General features: G+C 39.1%; 1 protein-coding gene across 2 annotated transcripts; it reads right to left on the reverse strand.

The window, feature by feature from the left end:
* Positions 1–374: 374 nt before the first annotated feature.
* On the reverse strand, positions 375–22914 carry malt1 (MALT paracaspase 1). Of its 2 annotated transcripts, XM_047382700.1 has the most exons (17): positions 22578–22913; positions 17584–17750; positions 17137–17258; positions 13716–13863; positions 13402–13586; positions 13217–13313; positions 13074–13121; positions 11791–11814; positions 11659–11703; positions 6833–7036; positions 6390–6567; positions 5289–5360; positions 5082–5209; positions 3134–3283; positions 2072–2229; positions 1846–1971; positions 375–1249 (listed from the first exon to the last, which is right to left on the reverse strand). In XM_047382700.1, the coding sequence occupies exons 1-17, from the start codon at positions 22724–22726 to the stop codon at positions 758–760; spliced, it is 2493 nt and encodes an 830-aa protein (XP_047238656.1). In that variant the 5' UTR covers positions 22727–22913; the 3' UTR covers positions 375–757. The 2 variants fall into 2 exon arrangements, with proteins under 2 accessions (XP_047238656.1, XP_047238657.1); XM_047382701.1 differs by lacking the exon at positions 13074–13121 and having other exon boundaries at positions 22578–22914.
* Between the last annotated feature and the right edge of the window lie 324 nt (positions 22915–23238).

Here is a 23238-nt window from a genome sequence, read left to right on the forward strand (position 1 = left end):
GAGGTCCGCTAAGGAACAGTCCAGTGGTTCGGGAGTGGCTTAACTCAAGGAATGAGAGTTGTAAGCTCCTATCCTGGATATGTGTGTATGAAGCAATGACTCCAGCCACAGTTCACACCTTGTGAATCTCCCTCAAACTCTTGAATTGGCTTTGCTACACAATCCTCTCAAAGGTGTAGTTATCCCTGTTGCTTCTTTTCCTTCCACTTAACTTTCTATTAATACACTGGGATGCAGTTCTCTGCAAACAGCCAGTTTATTTTCCAATGACCATTTGTGGTTTATCATCCTTGGGGATAGTGGGGGAGTCTGCTGGACAACTGTCAAAAATATTTTATCCTTCAGGGACAAGCACAGCCAAAATAAAATAAAAATTCTTCAGTAATAATTATTTTTATTGGTTTTATGTAATTATTTGAAGTTTCAGAGAAATTCAGTTTGTTTCACTTTTTGTATTAAATTAATGAAATATTGTTTGATGATTATTTGAGATGCACCCATAGAAAAAAATAGAATATACTTAGTTCTTCTTATACAGTGTGACGACCAAATACACAACCAAGACAAACTACTTCCAACCATGTCACTTTACTAAAATACATTTTCTAAAAATAAATTTTACAGTAAAACCTTTAGGTATTACGTCTTAATACAGATTGCTAAAACAAATAATGCTTAGAAATTCAAGGATACAAAAATGTAATTTAAACAGCAGCATAACTAAAATCCGCACTTTAGGACAGTTGAAGCCTCTGTTTCACTGCTGCTGAAGGTGCAGGCTGTTGATAAACACGGTCTGCAGCTCGGTGATGTCCTCCGTTGCCTCTATCGGGATGCTGAGCTTACCCGGAGAGTTCGGGAGTCCATCAGACTCGTAGGTCCGCTCAAAGCCACATTGGCTGAGATGGTCGTAACACGTGAAGCCACAGCCTCCCACCGCCCCCTGAGCATGCTCACTGATGTCCAGATAACGGTGCTGAGGGGAGAGACGATTGTAGTCCTGGGCCTGGTGTGACCCTTGATGGAGGTGATGGTGGTGCTCAGGCCCCGGGCTGTGACAGGGGCTCTGGGATGGGCTGTGGGGTATCATGCAGGTCTGCAGGCAGCTGTTCCGTCGCACGGCCCGGTGGAGGTCCAGCCGGGCAATCAGCGGCTTTCCGATGTTGACGCTTTTGGACCAGAATATGGAATCATCATCTTCCATGGCTGTAAACGTGCCCTGAAGGTACACAGTGAACACCAGCTCCTCCTGTTGTAGGAAGGTTTAGCAGAGAAACAATAGTTTAAACATTACATAAAAGCTTAAAAAAACTAACCCAACCTTTTCCAGGATGGAGTGGGATCAGTTGGAACCAAGTGTATGAAATTCAATTCCTTATAAAATATCCTATAGCTGTGTTATTTATAACTGATACAGGTCACTCTTTGGTGATATTGTAACCTTAGTCATTGTTGAAAGTTTGCGAATAACTTGCAGGGTTCACCACCAAATTAACATGTTCACCTGTGAAATGATCCAAACAGGTGTTTTTTGCATTCCTCAACTTTTCCAGTCTTTTCTTGACCCTTTCCCAGCTTTTTTGGGACGTGTTGCAAACATCAAATTTAAAATGAGTGAATAATTTGCAAAAAACCCCCCCAAAAAAACAGTAAAGTTTATCCATTTGAACATTAAGTATCTTGTCTTTGTAGTGTATTCAGTTGCATATAGGTTGAACAGGATTTGCAAATCATCGTATTCTATTTGTATTTACGTTTTACACAACATCCCAACTTCATTAAAATTTGGGTTGTAAATTGAAGAGCTGTTTTGGGGGATATTTATGGTACACTTAGTGATTTTACCCTAAGCTTCTGCAGAGAGCTGAGTCTGGTGTAGAGGCAGTGCTGCGGCAGGCTGCTGGACAGCAGGTAGATCCCCGTCTCCTCTGGAGTCTCCCTGTTCATTTCCTTTGGATCAACATCAAGGTCCTGCAGTAAGAGCAGGAGGCTTTTACCTTCCACCTCAAAATGTTACGAAATATCTTCAAACTTTTTCTTTATCAAGAAGAACACATGACAACGTGCTGACCAGGGAGAAGTCAGTGACGTGAGCCTGGCAGAAGGACATGTCCTCGGGCATCTTAATGATGTGAGTGTAAATGACGAGCACGTTGGAAAACTCTGCAGCGAAGCCCAGCTTGATCTGAGCCCCACAGTCAAAGTTCAGGCACATGCTCTCAGGAAGCTCTGAAACAGAAAAAGAAGCAAAAATGTTTTAACCTACTGATTTACATCAAAAACTGAACTTCACCCCAGCCTCCTTTATTTTGTACAGTGTATCATTTTATTTCTACTGGAAGTATTTCAGTGAATATTGGAGACAAGCACTCATGATAATGACCAAACCCTACAAATTTCATTTAGTTATAAATTATTTCCCTTTATATTTAAATCTTTTCCCATTGCTTGTGGTTCTGGTGCCTGTTTGATCCAGATAACTCATGATTCAGATCATGATCACTGAATCTAACATAACTATGGACAATCCCCAGCTGCCAAATATGATTTATTGGAGTCTCAGAACCACATTTTCTTAAAAAACTGATATTATAAAATTACTTTAAATAATCAGCTGTCAAAGCACCTACACAAAAGCCCCAAGATGGGAATGAATAAACCAGTGGTCGCTTTAAAAAGTTTGGAAGCACCCAGCTCCTCTTGAATTTTCATTTAAAAAGCAAACAAACCAGCAAAATGAAGAGCAAATGGTCAAAATTATCAGAATATCAAAAAACATTATGTTGCATCATGTTGAATTTAATAAATAATGAAGAAACATCTACTGTGTTTTCATTATATAAAGTAATCAAAACAAACCTTTACTTAAATAAAACAGTAAGAATCAGCATTCTAAAATATTTATTACCAATCTTAGATTTTGTTCAAAAGAATTTTGAAAGTTGTAAAGACAGGCAAAAGCTACTAGAAGCAAAAAAACTATTAATTAATACATTCTGGTATTTCATATGCTGCTAACATTCGTAATAAGAGTTGAGCTTCAGCTAAATAAATTTCACTGAGCGTGTTGTGGCAAGCCATAACGTTTCCCTGATGACTGAAAAAAGGGATTAGAAACCTTTTAAAAACGTACCATGAGCTTTTGCCCACTGGTGGCTGTGAGCGTGAACGACGTCGGCACTGTCGCCAGGCAGAATAGGATCGGTCAGCGCTCTCCTCTCTGATAGGCTGCTGCGTATTTCCAGAGCCTGCTTACCTTTCGTTGCATCAAACTGACCCATGTCTGAGCACAAAAACATCATATACCAGCAGGTCACAAATGATATGAATGAAACAAAAAGTAACTAAAATGGCATGAGCGATTTAGTTCGAGTTTGTTATGTTATTAAACCTTTATTTAGCCAGATAAAAGACCCAGTGAGATCAAGACCTCTTTCACAAGGGTGACCTGGCCAAGACAGGCAGCAGCAGAGTGGACAAGACAGATAAACGACAGTAATCACACAAACACTAAAAATATGTCAAGTCTGAGCAATTTGGCAAGTAAAGTGAAGGAGTTATTGCCACATTAACAATATAAGATAAAAACAGGGGGACCGGCACATGGTGTATCGGTAGAGTGGAAGCCCCAGTGCTCGACGCAGGCATCCAGGGTTTGAGTCCGAACCCCGGACACCTATGCTGCATGTCTTCCTCCTCTCTCAACCCCACTTTGTGTCTGCCTACCTTGGAAAAATACCAAAAATAAGGGCCACTAGTGGCGCAAAAAAACCGTAACAATTTACGATTTAAAACACAAGTTCAATAGATTTCAGTTGTTGATTTCTTAAGAAAGAGAGGAAGGCTTTCAGTGAAACATGTTCTGACAGTTTCAGTTCAGATTGGAGGGCACTCCAAGCAGAGAGGGCAGAGAAACTGAAAGCTTTCTTTCCTGCTTTAGTTGCGAACACAAGGAGCAAAATGTCAGAATTGTAAGACATAATGGCTTTCAGTTCTCAGAAGAAAAGTGCATAAATAAGTAGGAACTAAGCCAATGATAGCCTTGTAAACCATAGTCATTTAGTATGTACATTGCCTTGTATTCAAGGAAGGCTTTAGCATGTTATAAATGTTAGCTTTAGCATACAGTTCTTAGTGGCAGGTGATGAGGCTACAATCAGTGATAAATCTTAGAGCACAGCAATACAGTGGAGTCAAGGACTGCAGGCAACTGATTGAAGCACACATATTCTCAATATTGCCATAATCAAGTAGAGGAAAAAAGCAGCTGTTATCAGAAGCTTCTGAGAGAGAAACACGAGAGCAAGAATCATCCTCATAAAAATGGTAGGAACCATTTGACAGGTTTGCACACAGATTATTTACTGTATGTAAATCATGAATAATATTGTTTTGAGATGCCAATTTTGGAAAGAATTTCTAGGAAGAGACTATAATCCACAGTGTCAAACCTTGGAAAGGTCAATAAACAGAGCAGTACAACACCTTTTTGAATCCACTGCCTGAAACACATAACTGTGCTGCTTTCTAAAACCTGACTGAAGACAGTTTAGGATGTTGTTTGATTCTAAAAATTCCTTCAGTTGATCACAGACCAACTTTTGAAATACTTTTTCCAGAATACGAAATTTTAAGATAGGCCTGTAATTATTCACAATATAGGGTTTGAGTCCTTTTAGCAGTGGAAGGAGAAATGTGGATTTCCAAACTATATTCTTTGTGCTAAGGCTTAGATTAAAAATACAAGTTAAAGGATCTGCATTTACGTCAGCAGCCAGCTTTAGACAACAAGGATCCAAACAATCAGAACCCGCCAATATTTTGTATTATATTTTGGGTCCAACTTTTTCGGTGCACTACGACCTCAGAAATTCATACAGGTTCACATTATGGTAATGTTTCATAATATGTTCACCAAAAGTATCCCTATGTGATTTTCCTTCATTGTAAAGTAAACCATACAAGTGTACAAATCCTGCTTTTATATCTATGATGTGAGAAAAGCAACAATGAATTTTTTTGTAATACACAGCCTGCAACTTGACACTTCTGTTTCGTACAGCTTCCCTTTCTTTCCTCACCTTCTGCAACTCTGTCAAGCACCACCGTGATCTTCTCGTCATCCATCAGCCGCTTCTTTAAAAACTTAACGAACACACCGTTGGTGAAACCTGTGGAGCTCAGCTCAAAGGCCTCAGCGTCCTGGCACCTGGACCACCACGCAAAGAATAAATGATTTCATTCCTGAGACAGCGAAAAACTAAAACAACGAGGCTTTAAATACTTACGTCGCATATCCAAAGACAATGTTGGCCGTGACTCTCAGAACGATGTTGGGAGTGCTCTCATCATGAATATTCCTAGAAAATAAATTATTAAAGAAATATCCAAATTATATAGCACAAATCTAACATCATCAGCTATATAGACTGAAAATGTAATTATTCTGCTCAATATAACATCATCTTAGGCACTGGTGATATGTCTTAATATTAGTAAAATCTCAATTCAGTTTTATCACAGATCACTATGATTGAGTATTAGGGTTACTTGGAGAAAAAAAAGAGTTGAACATGAATATTAACAATCAAAAAAGTGGAAGCGTTGAGAATAAAGTTGCTGTGTTAATTAAAGCGATACCATTAAACAAAATCAACCCTGCTGCAAAGACCAGCACCACCCATGCCTTGTGTAATGGAGGCTTGTAACCTCCTGAACTTTAGAATCGGTTTAAATAACAAATAAATTCTTTCTCTCTTAGCATATAAACATCCTGGGAACGCACCGTCAACCTTGAGGCTGTGTTTTTAGTCAGAGGCTTCTTCAGATCAGCTGTGATACAGACCACTACAGGAACTACAGGAAAACTCTTTGAAGAAACTTGTATTATATGAGTTCCAACAATATTTTATTTCCTTTTGGAATTAATAAAGTACTTATGAAATGAAATGTTGAGACCTTTCATGTCTGGCAGTAACATTGCATGAATATGGCAACTGAAATTTAACTTTTTTGTGGTTAATCCAAGTTAATTCATCATTTAACAAGGGGGCAATTACTCTTTAATTAGCGCCAGGTTGGTTTTGGTGGCTTTCTTCCCTTCATAGATCAAATAATAATCTAAAAAACGTCATTATTTTTCCCTACTCGGTTTATCTTTGTCTGATTTAGTTTGATGATCTTAAACATTTAAGAGTACAAAAAAGTAAAAATAGGAAAAAAAATACATTTTAACACAAACAACAGGTAAGAGGTGATGAATCTCTCAGATTATTTTGGCACCAATTACAAAAAAAGAACATACGTTTAAGAAAAGTGCAGTACATAAAACTGAACCTAGTCTATTTAAGGTGTTTATTTAAAAGTCAAACGCGACGTAAAGAACTCACCTCTTCCGGCACATGTCCAGCAGGAAAACATTTAGGCCCGTCTCTTTCTCCTGCATCAGCTTGAGGATGCTCTGCACACACAAACAGTTGGCTGAGTGGTAAGGGTTCGGTGCGTCCACCGGCACCATGAAGCTGTTTCCGTAGTTCTCATATCCGTGCCCAGCGTAGTACAGCAGACCTGAAGATGGAGAGGTGTGTTTTGGTGAGGTTTCCTTGAAACCCAACTCTTAATGTATCCACAAAACAATGCCAATAGTAACTTTAGGTTCTTCATACCTTTCATTTACATAATAATATTATGTAGTAATAATTACATAATAACAATAATAACAGTAATAATTTCTAACACTAATGCATTAGGTATTATTTTCTGTGTTTAGCAATTCCTTGTTAGAAAATTCTTCCCTGATGTCTACAACCTGCGAGTAATATGCAGAACGCACCATAAACTCCCTTATGCAGCAGCAGCAGGAACTCGTCCACGGCGTTCCTCATCTCCGACTCTGTGAGGTCCAGCAGAGAAACCACTTTGAAGTTCAGCTGCCGCAGGAGGTTGGTGAGGTCGTACACATCCACCATGGGGGCTTTGAGCTGCGGGTGGTTCTGATATGAAAGATTACCGATCAGCAGGGCCACTTTGTCGGTTGCTGAGGTGGAACACGGAAAAAGATAAAAAATATAGACTTGAGCTGTTACATAAGCCATTCATAAGTTTTCAAGAGTTTCTTTCTTGTTCAAACAAGAAGGCACAAAATAAGTGAATGTTGATAGAGTTTGTCTCTAAAGAAAAAATATAACCCTCTTAAGCTGGAATAACCGCTCATGGCCTCATAAACTGCCTGAAACACCATTAAAAGGTAAACCAGTCAGTGACAGCTTCAGGAGGAGAAACAACAGCATTCAAAACCATTTTCACCTCCCCTTTAACTGAAATCAAGCTGTTTTCAGCCAGAAGCTGAAAAAGACAGACCTAACCTTTGGGTCTGAAACATGATGCAGAATGCGTCTTGAAACTATATTAGTTGTTCGCAGGAACAAAAAGAACCATTGTGCTTTATTACAGATGAAAAATAAAATACTCTTTCTTAGCCAAAACTGATCTGCCTGTCCTGGAGCGAAACATTTGGCTTCTTGAGATTTCCAGATTTAGAAACAAACTTGAAACTGAACTTGTGTTTGCCAGGAAAGTTATGAGATCCATGTTTTGACACATTAGAAAAAGAACAACCAACCATAAATGTTTATTGGTTTAATAAGACACTCTAAGCTTGTTAGTTCATGAACAGATTTGAAACTGTAATTTTAAAACAACTGATTCTAATTTGAAGACATGACAAAATTACAACTACAGTGCCTTACGAAAGTATTGACACCCCTATAACTTTTCATATTTAGTCAATCTAAACTACAAACGTCTATGGTTTTTATTTGGATTTTAACATAAAGTAGTTCCTAATTGTGAAGTGAAAGTGTGGTGTGCCCCAGAGTATTCAATGCCCCAGAGTCAATTATTTAAAGAAGCACCAAGTACTGTAATTGCAGTAGCAAGTATTTTAGGATTTGTCCATATTGTCTATATTTGTCTATTGTTTATTCGTTTCTCTTTGCAAAATAGATCCATCTGTCAAACTGGATGGAAAGCATATGTGAGTATCAATGTTTAAGTCTTGCCTCCAATTCTTAATTGGATTTAGACCTTGACTAGGCCATTGAAAACTATTGTCCCCTGGTGGTGTAGCGAGGTAAGGCCGCATTTTTACTTTTGATATGTGGAACCCGGGTTTGACTCTTAAATATTATTAGTTTATGACAATCCAGTCCAGACTGTCAGCTTAAAAACAATGTTTTTGTTGTCTTGCTTTTCACTGACTTCTTAAAAACAAAACACTGTAAAACACGTCTGTATGGAGTTTTTCCTTTTTTCTTTCTTGATCAAACAAGAAGGCACAGAATAAATGAATGTTAATAGTTTGTCTCTAAAGAAAAAGTATAACTCTCTTAAGCTGGAATAACCGCTCATGGCCTCATAAACTGCCTGAAACACCATTAAAAGGTAAACCAGTCAGTGACAGCTTCAGAAGGAGAAGCAAGAGAACCCGGGTTTGATTCTTAGTTGTGCCAGGAAGAGCATCCGGTGTTAAAACTTTGGTGGTAAAAACCACCAAAGTTTTAATTTGCTGTGGCGACCCCTGAACAAGAGAGCAGCCAAATAGACTCCTCCAATCTAAAACACTGATATGCTTATAACCCTGTAAAAGGTTTTATTTCAGGTTTGTCTATCATTGTGCAAGGTTTCCTCTGATTACTCCGATTACTACTCTTAATGGTATGGGCATATCCTGGTAGGTCTGGTGTTGGGTCATACCCTTAATATTTTCAGATGATGGACTGAACAGTGCTCTATGGATTCCTGGCATAATATTTTATATCCTAACCTGGTTCAAACTTCTCTACAACATTCTCCCTGACTTGTCTGCTGTGTTCCTTGGTCTTCATGATGCTGTTTGTTCACATATGTTCTCTATCAAACGTCAGACGCCTACACAGAAAGCTGGAGTTACACTAAAATTACATTAAACACATGGGGACTTTCCTTTTTTAATGACGTAACTTCTGAATGAAATTGGATGGACATGATTTTAGTTAGGCATATTAAAAGGAGATTTATATTTTTCAGATTTATATCTGAATTATTTATCTTTTGTGTTGCTTCATCACACAGAATCCCATTAAAACATGTTTATGGTTGTGATGTGCAAAAGTACAGGGGTTGGACATTGAAACTGAAACACCTGTCATTTTAGTGTGGGAGGTTTCATGACTACATAGGACCAGCCTGGTAGCCAGTCTTCATTGATTGCACATTGCACCAGTAAGAGCAGAGTGTGAAGGTTCAATTAGCAGGGTAAGAGCACAGTTTTGCTCAAAATATTGAAATGCACACAACATTATGGGTGACATACCAGAGTCCAAAGAGGACAAATTGTTGGTGCACGTCTTGCTGGAGCATCTGTGACCAAGACAGCAAGTCTTTGTGATGTATCAAGAGCCACGGTATCCAGGGTAATGTCAGCATACCACCAAGAAGGACGAACCACATCCAACAGGATTAACTGTGGACGCAAGAAGAAGCTGTCTAAAAGGGATGTTCGGGTGCTAACCCGAATTGTATCCAAAAAACATAAAACCACGGCTGCCCAAATCACGGCAGAATTAAATGTGCACCTCAACTCTCCTGTTTCCACCAGAACTGTCCGTCGGGAGCTCCACAGGGTCAATATACACGGCCGGGCTGCTATAGCCAAACCTTTGGTCACTCATGCCAATGCCAAACGTTGGTTTCAATGGTGCAAGGAGCGCAAATCTTGGGCTGTGGACAATGTGAAACATGTATTGTTCTCTGATGAGTCCACCTTTACTGTTTTCCCCACATCCGGGAGAGTTACGGTGTGGAGAAGCCTCAAAGAAGCGTACCACCCAGACTGTTGCATGCCCAGAGTGAAGCATGGGGGTAGATCAGTGATGGTTTGGGCTGCCATATCATGGCATTCCCTTGGCCCAATACTTGTGCTAGATGGGCGCGTCACTGCCAAGGACTACCGAACCATTCTTGAGGACCATGGGCATCCAATGGTTCAAACATTGTATCCTGAAGGCGGTGCCGTGTATCAGGATGACAATGCACCAATACACACAGCAAGACCGGTGAAAGATTGGTTTGGGGTATTTTGGAGGAGCGAGTCAGGAAACGTTTTCCTCCACCAGTATCACGTAGTGACCTGGCCACTATCCTGAAAGAAGAATGGCTTAAAATCCCTCTGACCACTGTGCAGGACTTGTATATGTCACTCCCAAGACGAATTGACGCTGTATTGGCCGCAAAAGGAGGCCCTACACCATAACTAATAAATTATTGTGGTCTAAAACCAGGTGTTTCAGTTTCATTGTCCAACCCCTGTATGAATACCTTTGCAAGCCACCATATAGTTTTTTTTGTTTTTTTTATATGACCAAGTACTGTTTTTTTATCATATACATCTATATACAAAGAAAATATCAAGTTTAAATGTATTGGTTGGATTTTTGTCATTAATGTCCTTTACAAAAATGTATAAAATGCCAGCTCCTCCCATCAGGGACTCTGTACAGAAGAATTTGGGTTTGCACAAACAGAAAATAAAATACAACTATTTCCCCACCTGCACAATCTTGACTCAGCTTCCAACTTAGCGTATAATCCACACTTTTGATAGAACTGAAATATAGTTGCAAGCATGTGCAATAACATGTTTGCTTAAAAAGTTAATGTGCAATAATACGGGACATAGTTAATTATTACTTTCAAATTTTTGATAAATTAGCATATTTTCCATGCCAATTTAAAATCTTTGCTTAAACTATCTCATTACTGTATTGGGCTTTCATGGTGGAGAAGGTCCTTGGTCTAAATCCTGGTCGGGTGCCTCTCAGTATGGAGTTTGCATGTTCCCTCCATGCATGCAGAGGTTCTCTGTGGGTACTCCAGCTTTCTCCCACAGTCCAAAAACTTGCATGTTAGGTTAACTGAGCACTCTGACGTGCTCTTTGGCATGTGTGTGTGTGTGCACGCATGCTGTGATGAACTGCCGACCTGTCCGGAGTGTCTCCAGATCCTTGCCTAAGATAGGCACCAGCCCTCCATGGATTTTTAAATGGCTTTCATACTATTTATACAGTTTATTTTCCTGTGTAATGCTTTTATGCTTTAAAATCTTTTGCCCTTGGGGTTGTCACAGAAGCTATTCGGGTTGTGCTACACAATGAAAATTATTTTTAAGCTTCATCAATTTCCATCGGGAGTTATCACTTTTTATATTAGTATGGGAACAATAAATGGAATGATTACAAAACTGAAATTGCCAGATATGAAATTTGTGAGTAATCCACCATGAATACTAAGAAAAGGTGGTAAGAATCAACAGTACAAAAACACACCTAGAGGAAGGAAGTAGCTCATCCTGTGATGATTACCAGTGACATTTGCAGCATTTTCATGTTTTCTGCACATTAGCCTCTTCTGAGATATTAACTTTTTATTTGCTTCCGTTTAAATTCGCCACTCAAGAATTACTCTGCCTTTGTAATGACTGACAACACAGTGTCAATCATTACAAAGGCTCCCATTGCTTCAGAATTCAACATCAAATAGATGACTTATTGATAAAACTGTAGATCAGACAAGCAGCACTACTCAAATCTGTAAAAAAGTGGACTTTTATGAGACACTCACCATAAAGTTGTTCAGGCAAGCTATTTAGGAAAAGTTCACAGGAAACTATATTTTAAGCAAAACAGAAAAAAAACTACATCAGAACAGTTAAAATATAATGGAAAAATGTGGGCAGAGCTTTAATCATCCTACCTCCTTCGATGGCATAAATGTCATCTAGAAATGAAAAACATATAGTTTACAACCATATAAATGCTGTTTTTTTGTTTTTACATACAAGATGAGATTGAAAAGAATAATGAGAAATCAAATGATAAGTCAGGGATGATCTTGTATGAATTTTCATGCAAATACAGTTAGGTGAGCAAAATGACCATTTTATTTACAACTTTTAACAATCTCCATGAAAGATTAAATTCAGTATTTCAAGAACATATTTTTTATGTATTATTGCAATAATTCTTCATGAATACTTTTGTCATCAGCACATGAACTGATTTATGAAAAGAAAGCTAAATATACGCCTGCAACCAAGGTTTCAACGGCATTATCATTCTGAACCTCGACTCCTTTCCCAAGTTAGAATATTTTCAGTTTGAACTCCATAGAGAAAAATAAATTGAATTAAATCTTTGAAATGTACTGTATCGCATAAAAAAGCTGCAGCTTCCAAATACAAATGACAAAATACAAAGTTTTCTTGTTCTAACTATCATTGTTTTTTTAAGGTTTAGAAGAGTTTATTGTTTTGTAGATTGAAACAAAATAGTATGTACAAATGATTAGTCTCATTAGAACAAAAAATGTAGATCAGCTGTGTATTTGTAAAATTAATCATCGACACAATAAAATTCAATACGTCTTTTTGAAAGCAGCAATAAAATCTAACTTTTTGACTTTTTAAGCAATATATTGTGTGGAAAGAATATATTGTTTCCACACAATATATAAACAGCATATATATATATATATATTTATATATATATATATATATATATATATATATACACACACAATAAATTGTCGCATTAATGGGATTCAAAACAATAAAGCATACTTGTTGCAGTTAGGATATTTTAGTACAAAACATTAACCTATTTGGATTTTATGTTCGACAAACTACTGAAAAACAATGCTGTGGTTAGCTGTTACACTGTTTTGGGGATCAACACAATCTTAGATCAGTTCAGTGCATTCTATCATTGTTTTAGTGTTTTCACGGGATTTGTTGATAATAACAGATATGAAACATCACCACTCTACAGTGTCAAATAGAAAATATGGCCTATACTTGAATCAGAATGCATGCAAATCAAATCTACAAATTAAACCTTGTAAGAAATGTTAGTATCCACAAGATCACAGAACAGAATATCACCCACATGCAGTTAGAGGAACAAATTAGTGTTTTGAACAGGGCTATAGTTAATGTCTGTCTGATTTTATACACCATGCACCAGTGCTCTCAACTCTACCTTCAGAACACTCCATTGCCCCTGAAATCTGGACAGATATCCTTGGGGCTTTTAGTCGAGAACAGAAACAAACAGACGCTCAGACATCGTGAGTTAAGAGCTGCTTCTAAATGTACCAAAATATTTCTTCAAGTGTAACATACCTATCACAACATCAACTTCATTGGTCCACATTCTTTCCGTGCTGCCGCTGATCTCACAACGATACCTGCCATGATGATCCTGAATCACTAGGGGGATCTAAAATGCAGGACACTTTCTGTTTAGTCTTGCTATGCAAGTGAAAAAGTGGTGAAAAAGCAAGAGAGGAAGAGAAAAAAAACATCACTATGAGTTTTCTCTTTGTGGCATTTAGGATCGGAACTCCGTTCTTGTGCCACTGGTATCGGGGGACAGGCCGTCCCACAGCACCACACTCCATCTGCAGGGTTTCCCCAACATGTAGCCGCTGGAACTGAGGCTGGATTGCCAACTTTAGCCGTCCATCTAGTGATTGATAACTCTGCCCTGGGGCTGTTAGGAGCAAAATACACAACTTGCAAATGCTCTAAAACTGGATGTTTTAGCTGTAATTATCTTATGAAACAGAAAAACCAACAACAGCCACTGGTAAAAACTTTGAAGGTTGATGCTATATCTTACCATAAGACATGGTGAGATTTAGGACATCCACCTGGGCCCACTGGCTGAATTCACAAGCATCACCACTGTTGACCCTGCAGATGTAAAAGCCGGCGTCCTTCAGTTGGACGGGACTTATCAGGAGCTCTGGAGATGAGCTGTTTGGTACCTGAGGTTATGAAAATGAAAATCAAGTTTGTGGAATAATGTTCAACTTTTTACTTCATATTTCCACCGGTTGGCTCTATCCAAGTAAGTGAAAGATGTGAATGAAAAAGTGAAGTACACTCTTGATGTTTCCATACACACTTACTGTATCAGTGACCGTCGCAGCAGCTAATGAACTGAACTCTAATAATTGATCAGCAGGTGGTACCACCTCTTTTAAAAGCAGGACGTTTGGCAGTTTGCTGGTCTAGAGCATGAAGGTGTACTAAAACACAATGTCAGGGTGGAAAAATAAAAGCAATGACATCAGACAACTAATTGTTGCTGCCCAGGGCCATTTTCAATCAAGTTGAAGTTCATTTTTCTACAGTTGCTACCATTTCCAGTAAACGACGTTCCAGCAAATGTATCCCAAGGTTCGAATGTGCAATGCTCAAAATAAATTGCTAAAAAAAACCAAGGTCTTCATTCTGGGACTCTACAGACCTTAGTTAGCATGGTAAATACTAACGTTCATGGCTTGAAGCCCCGCCTCCAGCTGTCAGCATTGTTTGCTGTGTCACTACTAATCCTTACTGTCGTATAGTTCCGTCTGAGCCTACCAAACATGAGGTAACAAACCTCAAAGTAAAATAAATACTCACCGTCACAAAGCATGTCCCCCAACAGTAATTTCAAACCACCGTCACGGCTTTTGGGTTGACCTGTCCGGCCATTGTGGTCCTTAATATTTACACAGTCGGTCTTATTTTTTTTAGCATTTCCTGGCAGGGTTGTGTCTGGTAAAATTGGTGGCTTGTCATTCTCTCTGCTACCTCGCCAAACATTTTCACATGTCGCCAACATACGGCTGACCATGCTCATGGCCAATCAGTGAACAGCAGTCTGTTCACGTTTTCAGCCCTGCTCAGCCCCAATAGGACCTACTGACGAGCAGGTACCAATGAAGCCAGTACCGGGGTGGAAAAGCCAGTAATGGAAACGATCACACAACGAGCTGAGTGAAGTGGAGCCGGCCAAAGTAGAGGCCATGGAAAAGGAGCTTTATTCAACCACATCATCATCTGAATCAAAAAAGACTTCTTCTGTCAATTGTGAGGCCATCTTAACAAAAGCTTTGATTGCTAAACACAACAGTAAATCTACAATAGAATGGGAATAAAAGCTAAGCATCAAGGTGTTGCAATGGACCAATCAAAGTCCAGACCTCAACCTAATTGAAATTCTGTGGAAAGACCTTGAGGGAGATGTGCACAGACTTTAATAAACTGAAGCAATGTTGTAAAGAAGTGAAGAAGAGTGGGCCAAAATTCCTCCACAATGACGTTAAAGCCTAATAAAATCCCACAGAAAAGTACCTAGAGTTAAAGATGCTTCTACAAGCTACAAAGTCATAGGGTGTACTTCGATTCCCAAAGGTATATGCTTTCTAAATCTTGGCTAAGGATTAAAGGTTGAAGGACCATAAAAGGGCAAAAGTAAAATCCTAATTTTGTTGTTACTAAGTCACAGGGTGTACTTCACGCACAGCTTTTCCATTTTAACTTAATCTTTGCTTAAAAAATTTGTGCACCTACAGTTAGATCTAAATAGATTTGGAACCTGGTTAAGACCAGACAAAAAATTACTCTACCATGTGCCAGTTTTGCTGATTTTTGTATATCCAGTAAAAAAAGCTTTTAATATGATGAAAAAAATCAGTTTCATGCAGTAACAGCATTTAACCTTTATCTGAACTATTTTAGTTGACATTTCAGCAAAGACAGATCAAACTGAAAAAAGTTCACAAAGTTCCAGAAAGATATTAAAGAGGCCGTAAATGGCTTTGTTTAGTGTTTAAAACAAGTGCCATCAATGCAGAGATTAAGCCCAAACCTGTATTTCAACTTAGAGCTGTGACTCACTTTGACTCACTGTGACAAACAGTGAATTATTATTCAGAATAAGCCTTTCACTTCCTTTAATTGCTGATTTTACCAGGAAATATGGACTTTAAAGAGTGGTCATTTCTGCTGTTTGACTGTTGTTGCAAAAAAAAGGGCTCTTTAAGGGCCAGTGCACCTGCAGGACTGTTTACAATTTTGTAGGACCACAAGTGATATTCATCAGTATGTCATCATGAGTATGTCAGAGTCCTAAAACTTTGGATATGGGGCTTGAGATTTTATGCTGTAACTTTGGAGAGTGCAAACACAGTTGTATATTTTATATATTTATATTTATTATATATATATTTATTTCAAAGCAGCTTCCTCTGCTCTCATTACCATGTTAACAATTAAATCCAACACTTTTCTTAATGTTTCCGCTTTTGGATCTGGAGCAAACAGCTGTGGGCTGACCCAATACCAAGGTGGAATGACATGAGCAAAGAACTTAGAGAACTAATGGTTCTAGCCTACTAAGGGGTATATGGTAATTTCAAAACAATCAGAAATCTTTTGATGTACGGGAAGATAATTGACAAGTAAAAAACATTTAGGCCCCAACCCCCAAGTGAAGATCTCAGCAAATTCAACAGAAGGTCAAATTGCAAAAGAAAAAACAACAAAACAACATTTGCATTTCTGTCTCTACAGAACCCATTGAGCATGATTTATGTAAAGTTTAAGATAGTCAGTCCTAAAAAGACTGAACAACTTTGGCTTGTTTGGGGAAGTTGCTGACAGAATGCCTCCTCTTTCCTAAAAGAATATGGCAGCACAATTTAGATTTGCAATGTTGCATCTAAATGTTCCACGAGACATCTGGGACAATGTCCTTTACAGAGAAGAGACCAAAGGAGAATTCTTTGGTCACAAAGCAGAACATGTTTAGCAAAACCAAAACAAAGCATATCAGCACAAACATCTCATCTTAACACTTGGGCATGGTGGTAGAGGGGTGGTGATTTGGGCTTGTTTTTTGGTCACAGGTTCTAGATGCCTTGAATGGCCATGAATGGACTCAATGTGTGTTTTTGTACCCTTGGTGTTGGTCTTAAATTAAAATTAGAACCTAGTAAAGACTTTATTTTCATTTTTTCCTGATACATGAAACCGTAGAAGTGAAAGAGGGTGTACTTTCCACTTACCATCCTGTGTTTATTTACTGAACTCTTAATATCGTTCTGATTACAAAGCTTTTTGTGTTTAAAAAACACAAAACAAACGAGACGAGACGATTTAAGGGAATATAGACTCCTGATGAGAACTGCTTAGCTTTCCTGGGACATATATATTTTACCTTACAGTCACAGGGATGATAGTTTGCCTCCATGTTTGTTTCAACTCACCTCTTCTCTTGATTTGAACCACTGATACTGGACTGGAGTTTTTCCCACTGCATGGCAGCTAAGGCGCAGATTGTGACCACAGATTAGCGCTACTGACTGGGGCTGAATGAGGATCTGCAAAGCTATGGAACAAAAAGCAGGAAGATTTCATTGGAAATTACTTTTAGTCAACACTTTAAAGGCATTACATGAAGTATTGTGTTTTATTTCCCATGAGAACTTTTCATGCAGGTTTGCTACTATTGATCCCAGCATCAATATATCTCTTTAAGAACACTTATCTCGTTTCCTCTTTTGAAACCCCAAACTGACAGAGCAGTACTGTCCATAGCTTGCGTGCTGCTACATGAGTCATAAATTCCTCTTTAAACTAAATAATGACAACAAAGAGCTCCTGAATACTTTACAACAAACAGTAATAAAAGGTTAGAGGGGATTTCTTAGTACGTGGTGGTTTCAGGCACTGCAGGGCCTCCAAGTTGCCTAGAGTTTGGAGGTAGTCCATCAGGTGACCCATGGTGCAGCCTCGCTCTCCCATCAGCCTTAGCAGCATCAGGCTTGGGCTGCCTTCAATCTCCAGCACCCTGAGAGAACACATCTCCATGTCGTCTGAGCTGAAGGATGATAGACAAGAGTTCAAATCTGATCAACGATGGTGTTTAACGCAGAGCAACAACATAAAAATGTGTCATCTACATAAAAATGCAATTCAGCATTTGAGTTATCACAAACAATATTCACAGTGGCCCACAAAACTTTACATGCCCCTGTCAAAAGGGCAGGTTTTTAGATCTAAGAAAATGAGACCATGCCAGATCATATCAAATCATTTTTCTATATTTAATGTGATGTATTTTGTACCCTGTACAGTTCAACTGAAAAACAAAGAAGTAAGGAAAAGGAAAAGGAAAAATAAATATCAGAGTAGAAAAGGTGCAATCACTGGGCTGCATCAGAATGTAAACCTGCATTCAGCCTTCTTTGGTGGGAATCTACAGCCATCCCACATCTTGACTTGATAATATTAATATCACTCTGCCTTGCAAAGGTTCTCCAAATCTTTCCCATTATGAGGTCATCTCTTCAGGTACCCAAACAGATTATCAATGAGAATGGTTGTGGAATCTAGCTAGGCCATTCCAAAACTTTTACTTTCTTCTGGTGAAGCCATTTTTTAGCTGATTTGGATGTATGCTAGGACATACTGTGACACTGAAAAATACAATCCCTTTTTGTTCTCAGCTTCCCAGCAACTTATGGAGATTTTGGGTCAAAACTGACTGGTATTTTGAACTATTCATAGTTTCATCAATCCTGGCAAAACCCCAAATAATGATGATGAGTCTGCATACAGACAGCAGGTGGATCGGCTGATACACTGTTGTTGTCAGAACTACCTGGAACTCAACCCATCCAAGACTGTGGAAATGGTGGTGGACTTTCGGAGAACACCACCCCCATACACCCCTCTCACCATCCTCACAACACCGTGTCGGCTGTGGACCACTTCAGGTTCTTAGGAACCACCATCTCTGAGGACTTGAGATGGTCTTCACACATAGACACTGTTTGGAAGAAGGCCCAGCAGAGACTGTACTTCCTGAGGCAACTCAAGAAGTACAACCTTCCACAGGAGCTGCTGGTCATCTTCTACACTGCCATCATTCAGTCTGTCCTGTCTTCACCCATCTCAGTGTGGTTTGGCTCATCCACAAAACAGGACAGGTGCAGACTGCAAAGAATAATCAGGGCTGACCTTCCCTCCATCCAGGACTTATACAGGTCTAGGGTCAGAAAAAGAGCTGCCAAAATCTCTGCAGACCCCACACACCCTGCACATAAACTGTTTAGAGTTTTACCTTCAGGCCGCCGCTACAGAGCACTGTTTAATAAAACCAGCCGCCACAGAGACAGTTTCTTCCCCCATGATGTTTCTATGTTGAACATTTAAGTAGCAAACAACAGCATACAGATGTTGCAAATGCACCTTTTTATTTATATATGTGTATATTGTATACATGTATATTCTTTAATCCAAAAAACAAAAACCAGAGAGCAAAGTGTACCGGAGTCAAATTCCTTGTTTGTATGTACGAACTTGTCAATAAAGCTGATTCTGATTCTGATAAATCTAAAAAAGTAAGCCCAGAGCATGGTGCTGCCACCACCATGCTTCACTGTGGGTATGGTGTTCTTTTGGTCATGCTTTGTGCTGTTTTAGAATTTTGGCTCAAAACTTCATATTTAAACTCAATGTTTTGTTTACTTGTATCTCCGCTGTTATTTATGTTTGAAACATGATTTGATCTGAATCCTCTATATTGTGACATCTCTGACTTATTCTAACAAATACGCACATTAAAGCTGCAGTAGGGAGTTCTGAGACGACTTGGCCTGAAAGTTCGAACAAGCACACCTTACAGGTCCCTCCCCTTTGCTCTCTGCTGTGCTACAGTCCACCCCCACAGCGGAGCCTGTGAAATTTAGCTGAGACCCGGGTCAAAAGATACACATGTAGGTTACACACACAAAATTTAAAAACACCGCAAGAGAACATATGTACATGGAATGTGGCATTTAGTATTTATTATTTAAATAAAGTGCAGCTTGTGCTGAAACAGTCTGAGATGGGCTGGTGGTTTGTTTGATTTTCATCAGGGATGTTTAGTGTCTGCCTGGCAGGGGGACAATTGCCTTCACAGCTTTAGGAAATAAACTGTTTCTGAGTCTATTTGTTTATGATGTGATTCCTAAATCGTTTTACTGATGGAAGTGGGACAAACAGTGCATTACCCGGGTGGGTGGGGTCTGTAGCAATGCATCTGTCCCTTTTCTGGACCAGTGCAGCATAAACCGAGTTCAGATCCGGTAGACCACATCCCATAGTCCGCTGTGCTGTCCTCACTATCCATGCTAAGTCCTTTCTCTCCTGAGTCATGCAGCTCCCTACACACTCCACCACCTCCTCCTGTGTGTAGAGCGGGGAGTGTTCAGTCTTCCTGGACTTCCTGTAATCCACTATCATTTCCTGTCTATAGTGGGTCTCATCATTTTTAGATATGGGACCCACCACAGTGGTGTCTTCAACAAACTTCACAACCGTGTTTGTTTTGTGAATAGTAGAGCAGTCGTGTGTGAATAGGGTGAAGGGGGCAGGGCTGGGAACGTAACTCTGTGGCATGCCAGTGCTGAGGATCAGTGGGGCAAATGTGATTTTCCCCCCATCATCACCATCTGGGGCCTGTTGGCGAGGAAGTTGCTGATCAAGGAGCAAGGTGGTGCAGATTTAGATGCCATAATAAACAGGTTTTCTATTATTTCCTTCTTTCACCTCTGGAATATTGCCAGAATTAGAAATATCCTATCCAGGATTGACACTGAAAAACTAGTCCATGCATTTGTTACTTCAAGGCTGGACTATTGTAATTCTTTACTATCAGGATCTCCACAAAATGCAGTTAAAAGCCTTCAGCTGATTCAAAATGCTGCAGCAAGAGTTCTGATGAAAATTAAAAAGAGAGATCATATTTCTCCTATTTTAGCTTCGCTTCATTGTCTCCCTGTTAAATCCAGAATATAATTTAAAATTCTCCTCCTCACATATAAAGCCCTTAATGATCTAGCTCCATCATACATCAGAGATCTAATTGTTCCATATTTTCCTAACAGAGCACTTCGTTCTCAGACTGCAGGTTTACTGGTGGTTCCTAGAGTCTCTAGAAGTAGAATGGGAGGCAGATCCTTTAGTTATCAGGCTCCTCTCCTGTGGAACCAGCTCCCAGTTTTAGTCCGTGAGGCAGACACCCTGTCTATTTTTAAGGCTAGGCTTAAAACTTTCCTTTTTGATAAAGCTTATAGTTAGAGTAGATTAGGTTACCCTGAGCTATCTCTGCTGTTATGCTGTTATATGCATATGCTGCTGGGGGACGTAGTAACCGCCTTCGCTCACTCTGCTACATTCTCCTACTGTTCTCTAAGTTAGCATTATTTTATTTTATTTCAACCTTTGGCTTGATGTTCTCTCTCTCTTTTTTTCTCTTTCTAGAAGCTCCACCTGGTCTGGCTCTGTATTTAGCTGTGACATCTTCCTCGAGAGGGCATTGGCTGAGCTACTGCTGCCGACAACTTCACGTTCTCCTAAACAAATTATACACTGGCCCTATCTGTCAGTGTTTAACCCTGTCTCTCTTTTAGACCTACACTACCAGTTAAAAGTTTTAGAATGCCTTTCTTATTTATTGGTTTTCTATATGATAATGACTACTTACATTGTACGTAGATTCTCACTGAAGGCATCAAACAGTGAATGAACACCTATGCAATGATGTAGCAAATAGAACATTGTAAAATAACTTCAAATATGTTTTATATTTTAGATTCTTTGAATTAGATGCCCTTTGCTGTGATGACTGAAATATTAACTTTTGGCCATCTGTCTTTAAACCTCTGGGAAGTTATTTCAAGACTCTTTGGAAAATCATTTCTGGTGCTCATGAAGCTCATGGAGAGAACGCTAAGAGAGCAAAGCAGTCATCAAAGCAAAGGGTGGTTTTGAAGAATCTAAAATATAAAAATGTTAAGAGCTATTTCACAATTTTTGTTTACTACATAATTCCATGTGTGTTCATTCATAGTTTTGTTGCCTTTGGTGAATAACTTTATGTGCTCTCTTTCATACTCTAGACTTGAAAACTGGCTCTGAGTTCATCTGCTTAGCTGTTTTTCTCTCCTAGTTGAAGCCACTAAATAAGCTACTACTGCCTTAAAATTGAACTTTTCTTTTTTATAGAAAGTACTCCTGGATCAATGCTTCTTTGTTCTCTTTGTGTCTCTGCTCTGTTCTCTCAAACCCCCAGTCGGTCGTGGCAGATGGCCGCTCACACTGAGCCTGGTTCTGCTGGAGGTTTCGTCCTGTTAAAAGGGAGTTTTTCCTCTCCACTGTCGCTACATGCATGCTCAGTATGAGGGATTGCTGCAAAGTCAACGCCAGTGACTGTCCACTGTCTCTATATGCTCATCTAGGAGGACTGAATGCTACAAATTTCTGACTCGATGCAATCTGCTGGGTTTCCTTAGATTGAAAAATTTTAACCAGTTTAAACAATTAAAGGAATTAGACTGCACTATTTGATACTTAGGATTATTTGGAATGTATGTACCCGACTTGAAATCTGTATGATTTGACTGAATTGACTTTGTAAAGTGCCTTGAGACATGTGTTGTTAATTGGCGCTATATAAATAAACTGTAATGAACTGAAAACATGGTGTAATGTAAATGACAAATTCACAAATACCCCATTTTCACAGTAAAGGATAGTTATATCCATATAACACACTGCAATTAACGTTTCCGAAAATCACACATACGCATTCAATGTATCTGCCCATTTTAAGTTGAAAAAAAAAAAGTATAGTAGTTAAAAGTGATTTTAAACATACCTGACTTTAAATCGCCTGTCATTGCCCACGATCTCTCCAAGTTTTCGCCATCCTTTATTGTTTGATTTATCCAACAACTCACAAAGTTTCTTCACAATCGACTCTTTTAACAAGTTGATCTTTGTAGATCTTTCCAGAGACTCCGACATTGTGACTACCGGTCTATTTACATTAGTTTTAAAGTTCACAAGAAGTCACATCGAGACAGAAAGGTTGAAACGAGAAAAAAAAAAAAAAACACTCTCACACAGATACATTTAACTTCCTTCCTGGAAGAAACACAAGTGATACAAACACACCCACGGCACCATGTTGGGTTTCCCCGTTTCAGCCGCAGCCTGTTTTTACTGCCAAAGATCGTTTCTTCATTGAGATGGAGCAGCGTGTGGGAATTTACTTCCATAGTATTAGCAACGTTTCAAACGTTTGTTCATTATTTGTAGTCATTATTTGACCCGTTTCCCAAAAAAAAGCACATCAGTGTAATTTCCGCTAACACTGCTGGCCCAACGGCTTTGAAACGTAGCTTGATTGCTGCGAATGTTAGCTTCCTAACTGGACACCGGCGAATTGGCACCAAATTTTTTTTTGCGTGTGTATTTATGGATTAATATGTCTGAGGAAAAGGACATAATTGCGCTGATATAAAGGCTGTCATGTA

This window comes from Girardinichthys multiradiatus, chromosome 12 (genome assembly GCF_021462225.1).
Source record: "Girardinichthys multiradiatus isolate DD_20200921_A chromosome 12, DD_fGirMul_XY1, whole genome shotgun sequence".
Lineage (NCBI taxonomy): Eukaryota > Metazoa > Chordata > Actinopteri > Cyprinodontiformes > Goodeidae > Girardinichthys > Girardinichthys multiradiatus.

Excerpts from the sequence above, each read along its gene's own strand:
- malt1 (XM_047382700.1), bottom strand. The coding sequence starts at position 22,726 with ATGTCGGAGTCTCTGGAAAGATCTACAAAGATCAACTTGTTAAAAGAG. Across the intron at positions 13,314-13,401 it reads CCACAAAGAGAAAACTCATA|ATCCCCCTAGTGATTCAGGA; the intron begins GTGATGTTTTTT and ends CCTGCATTTTAG. Across the intron at positions 13,122-13,216 it reads TGAAGTTGATGTTGTGATAG|CCCCAAGGATATCTGTCCAG; the intron begins GTATGTTACACT and ends CTCGACTAAAAG.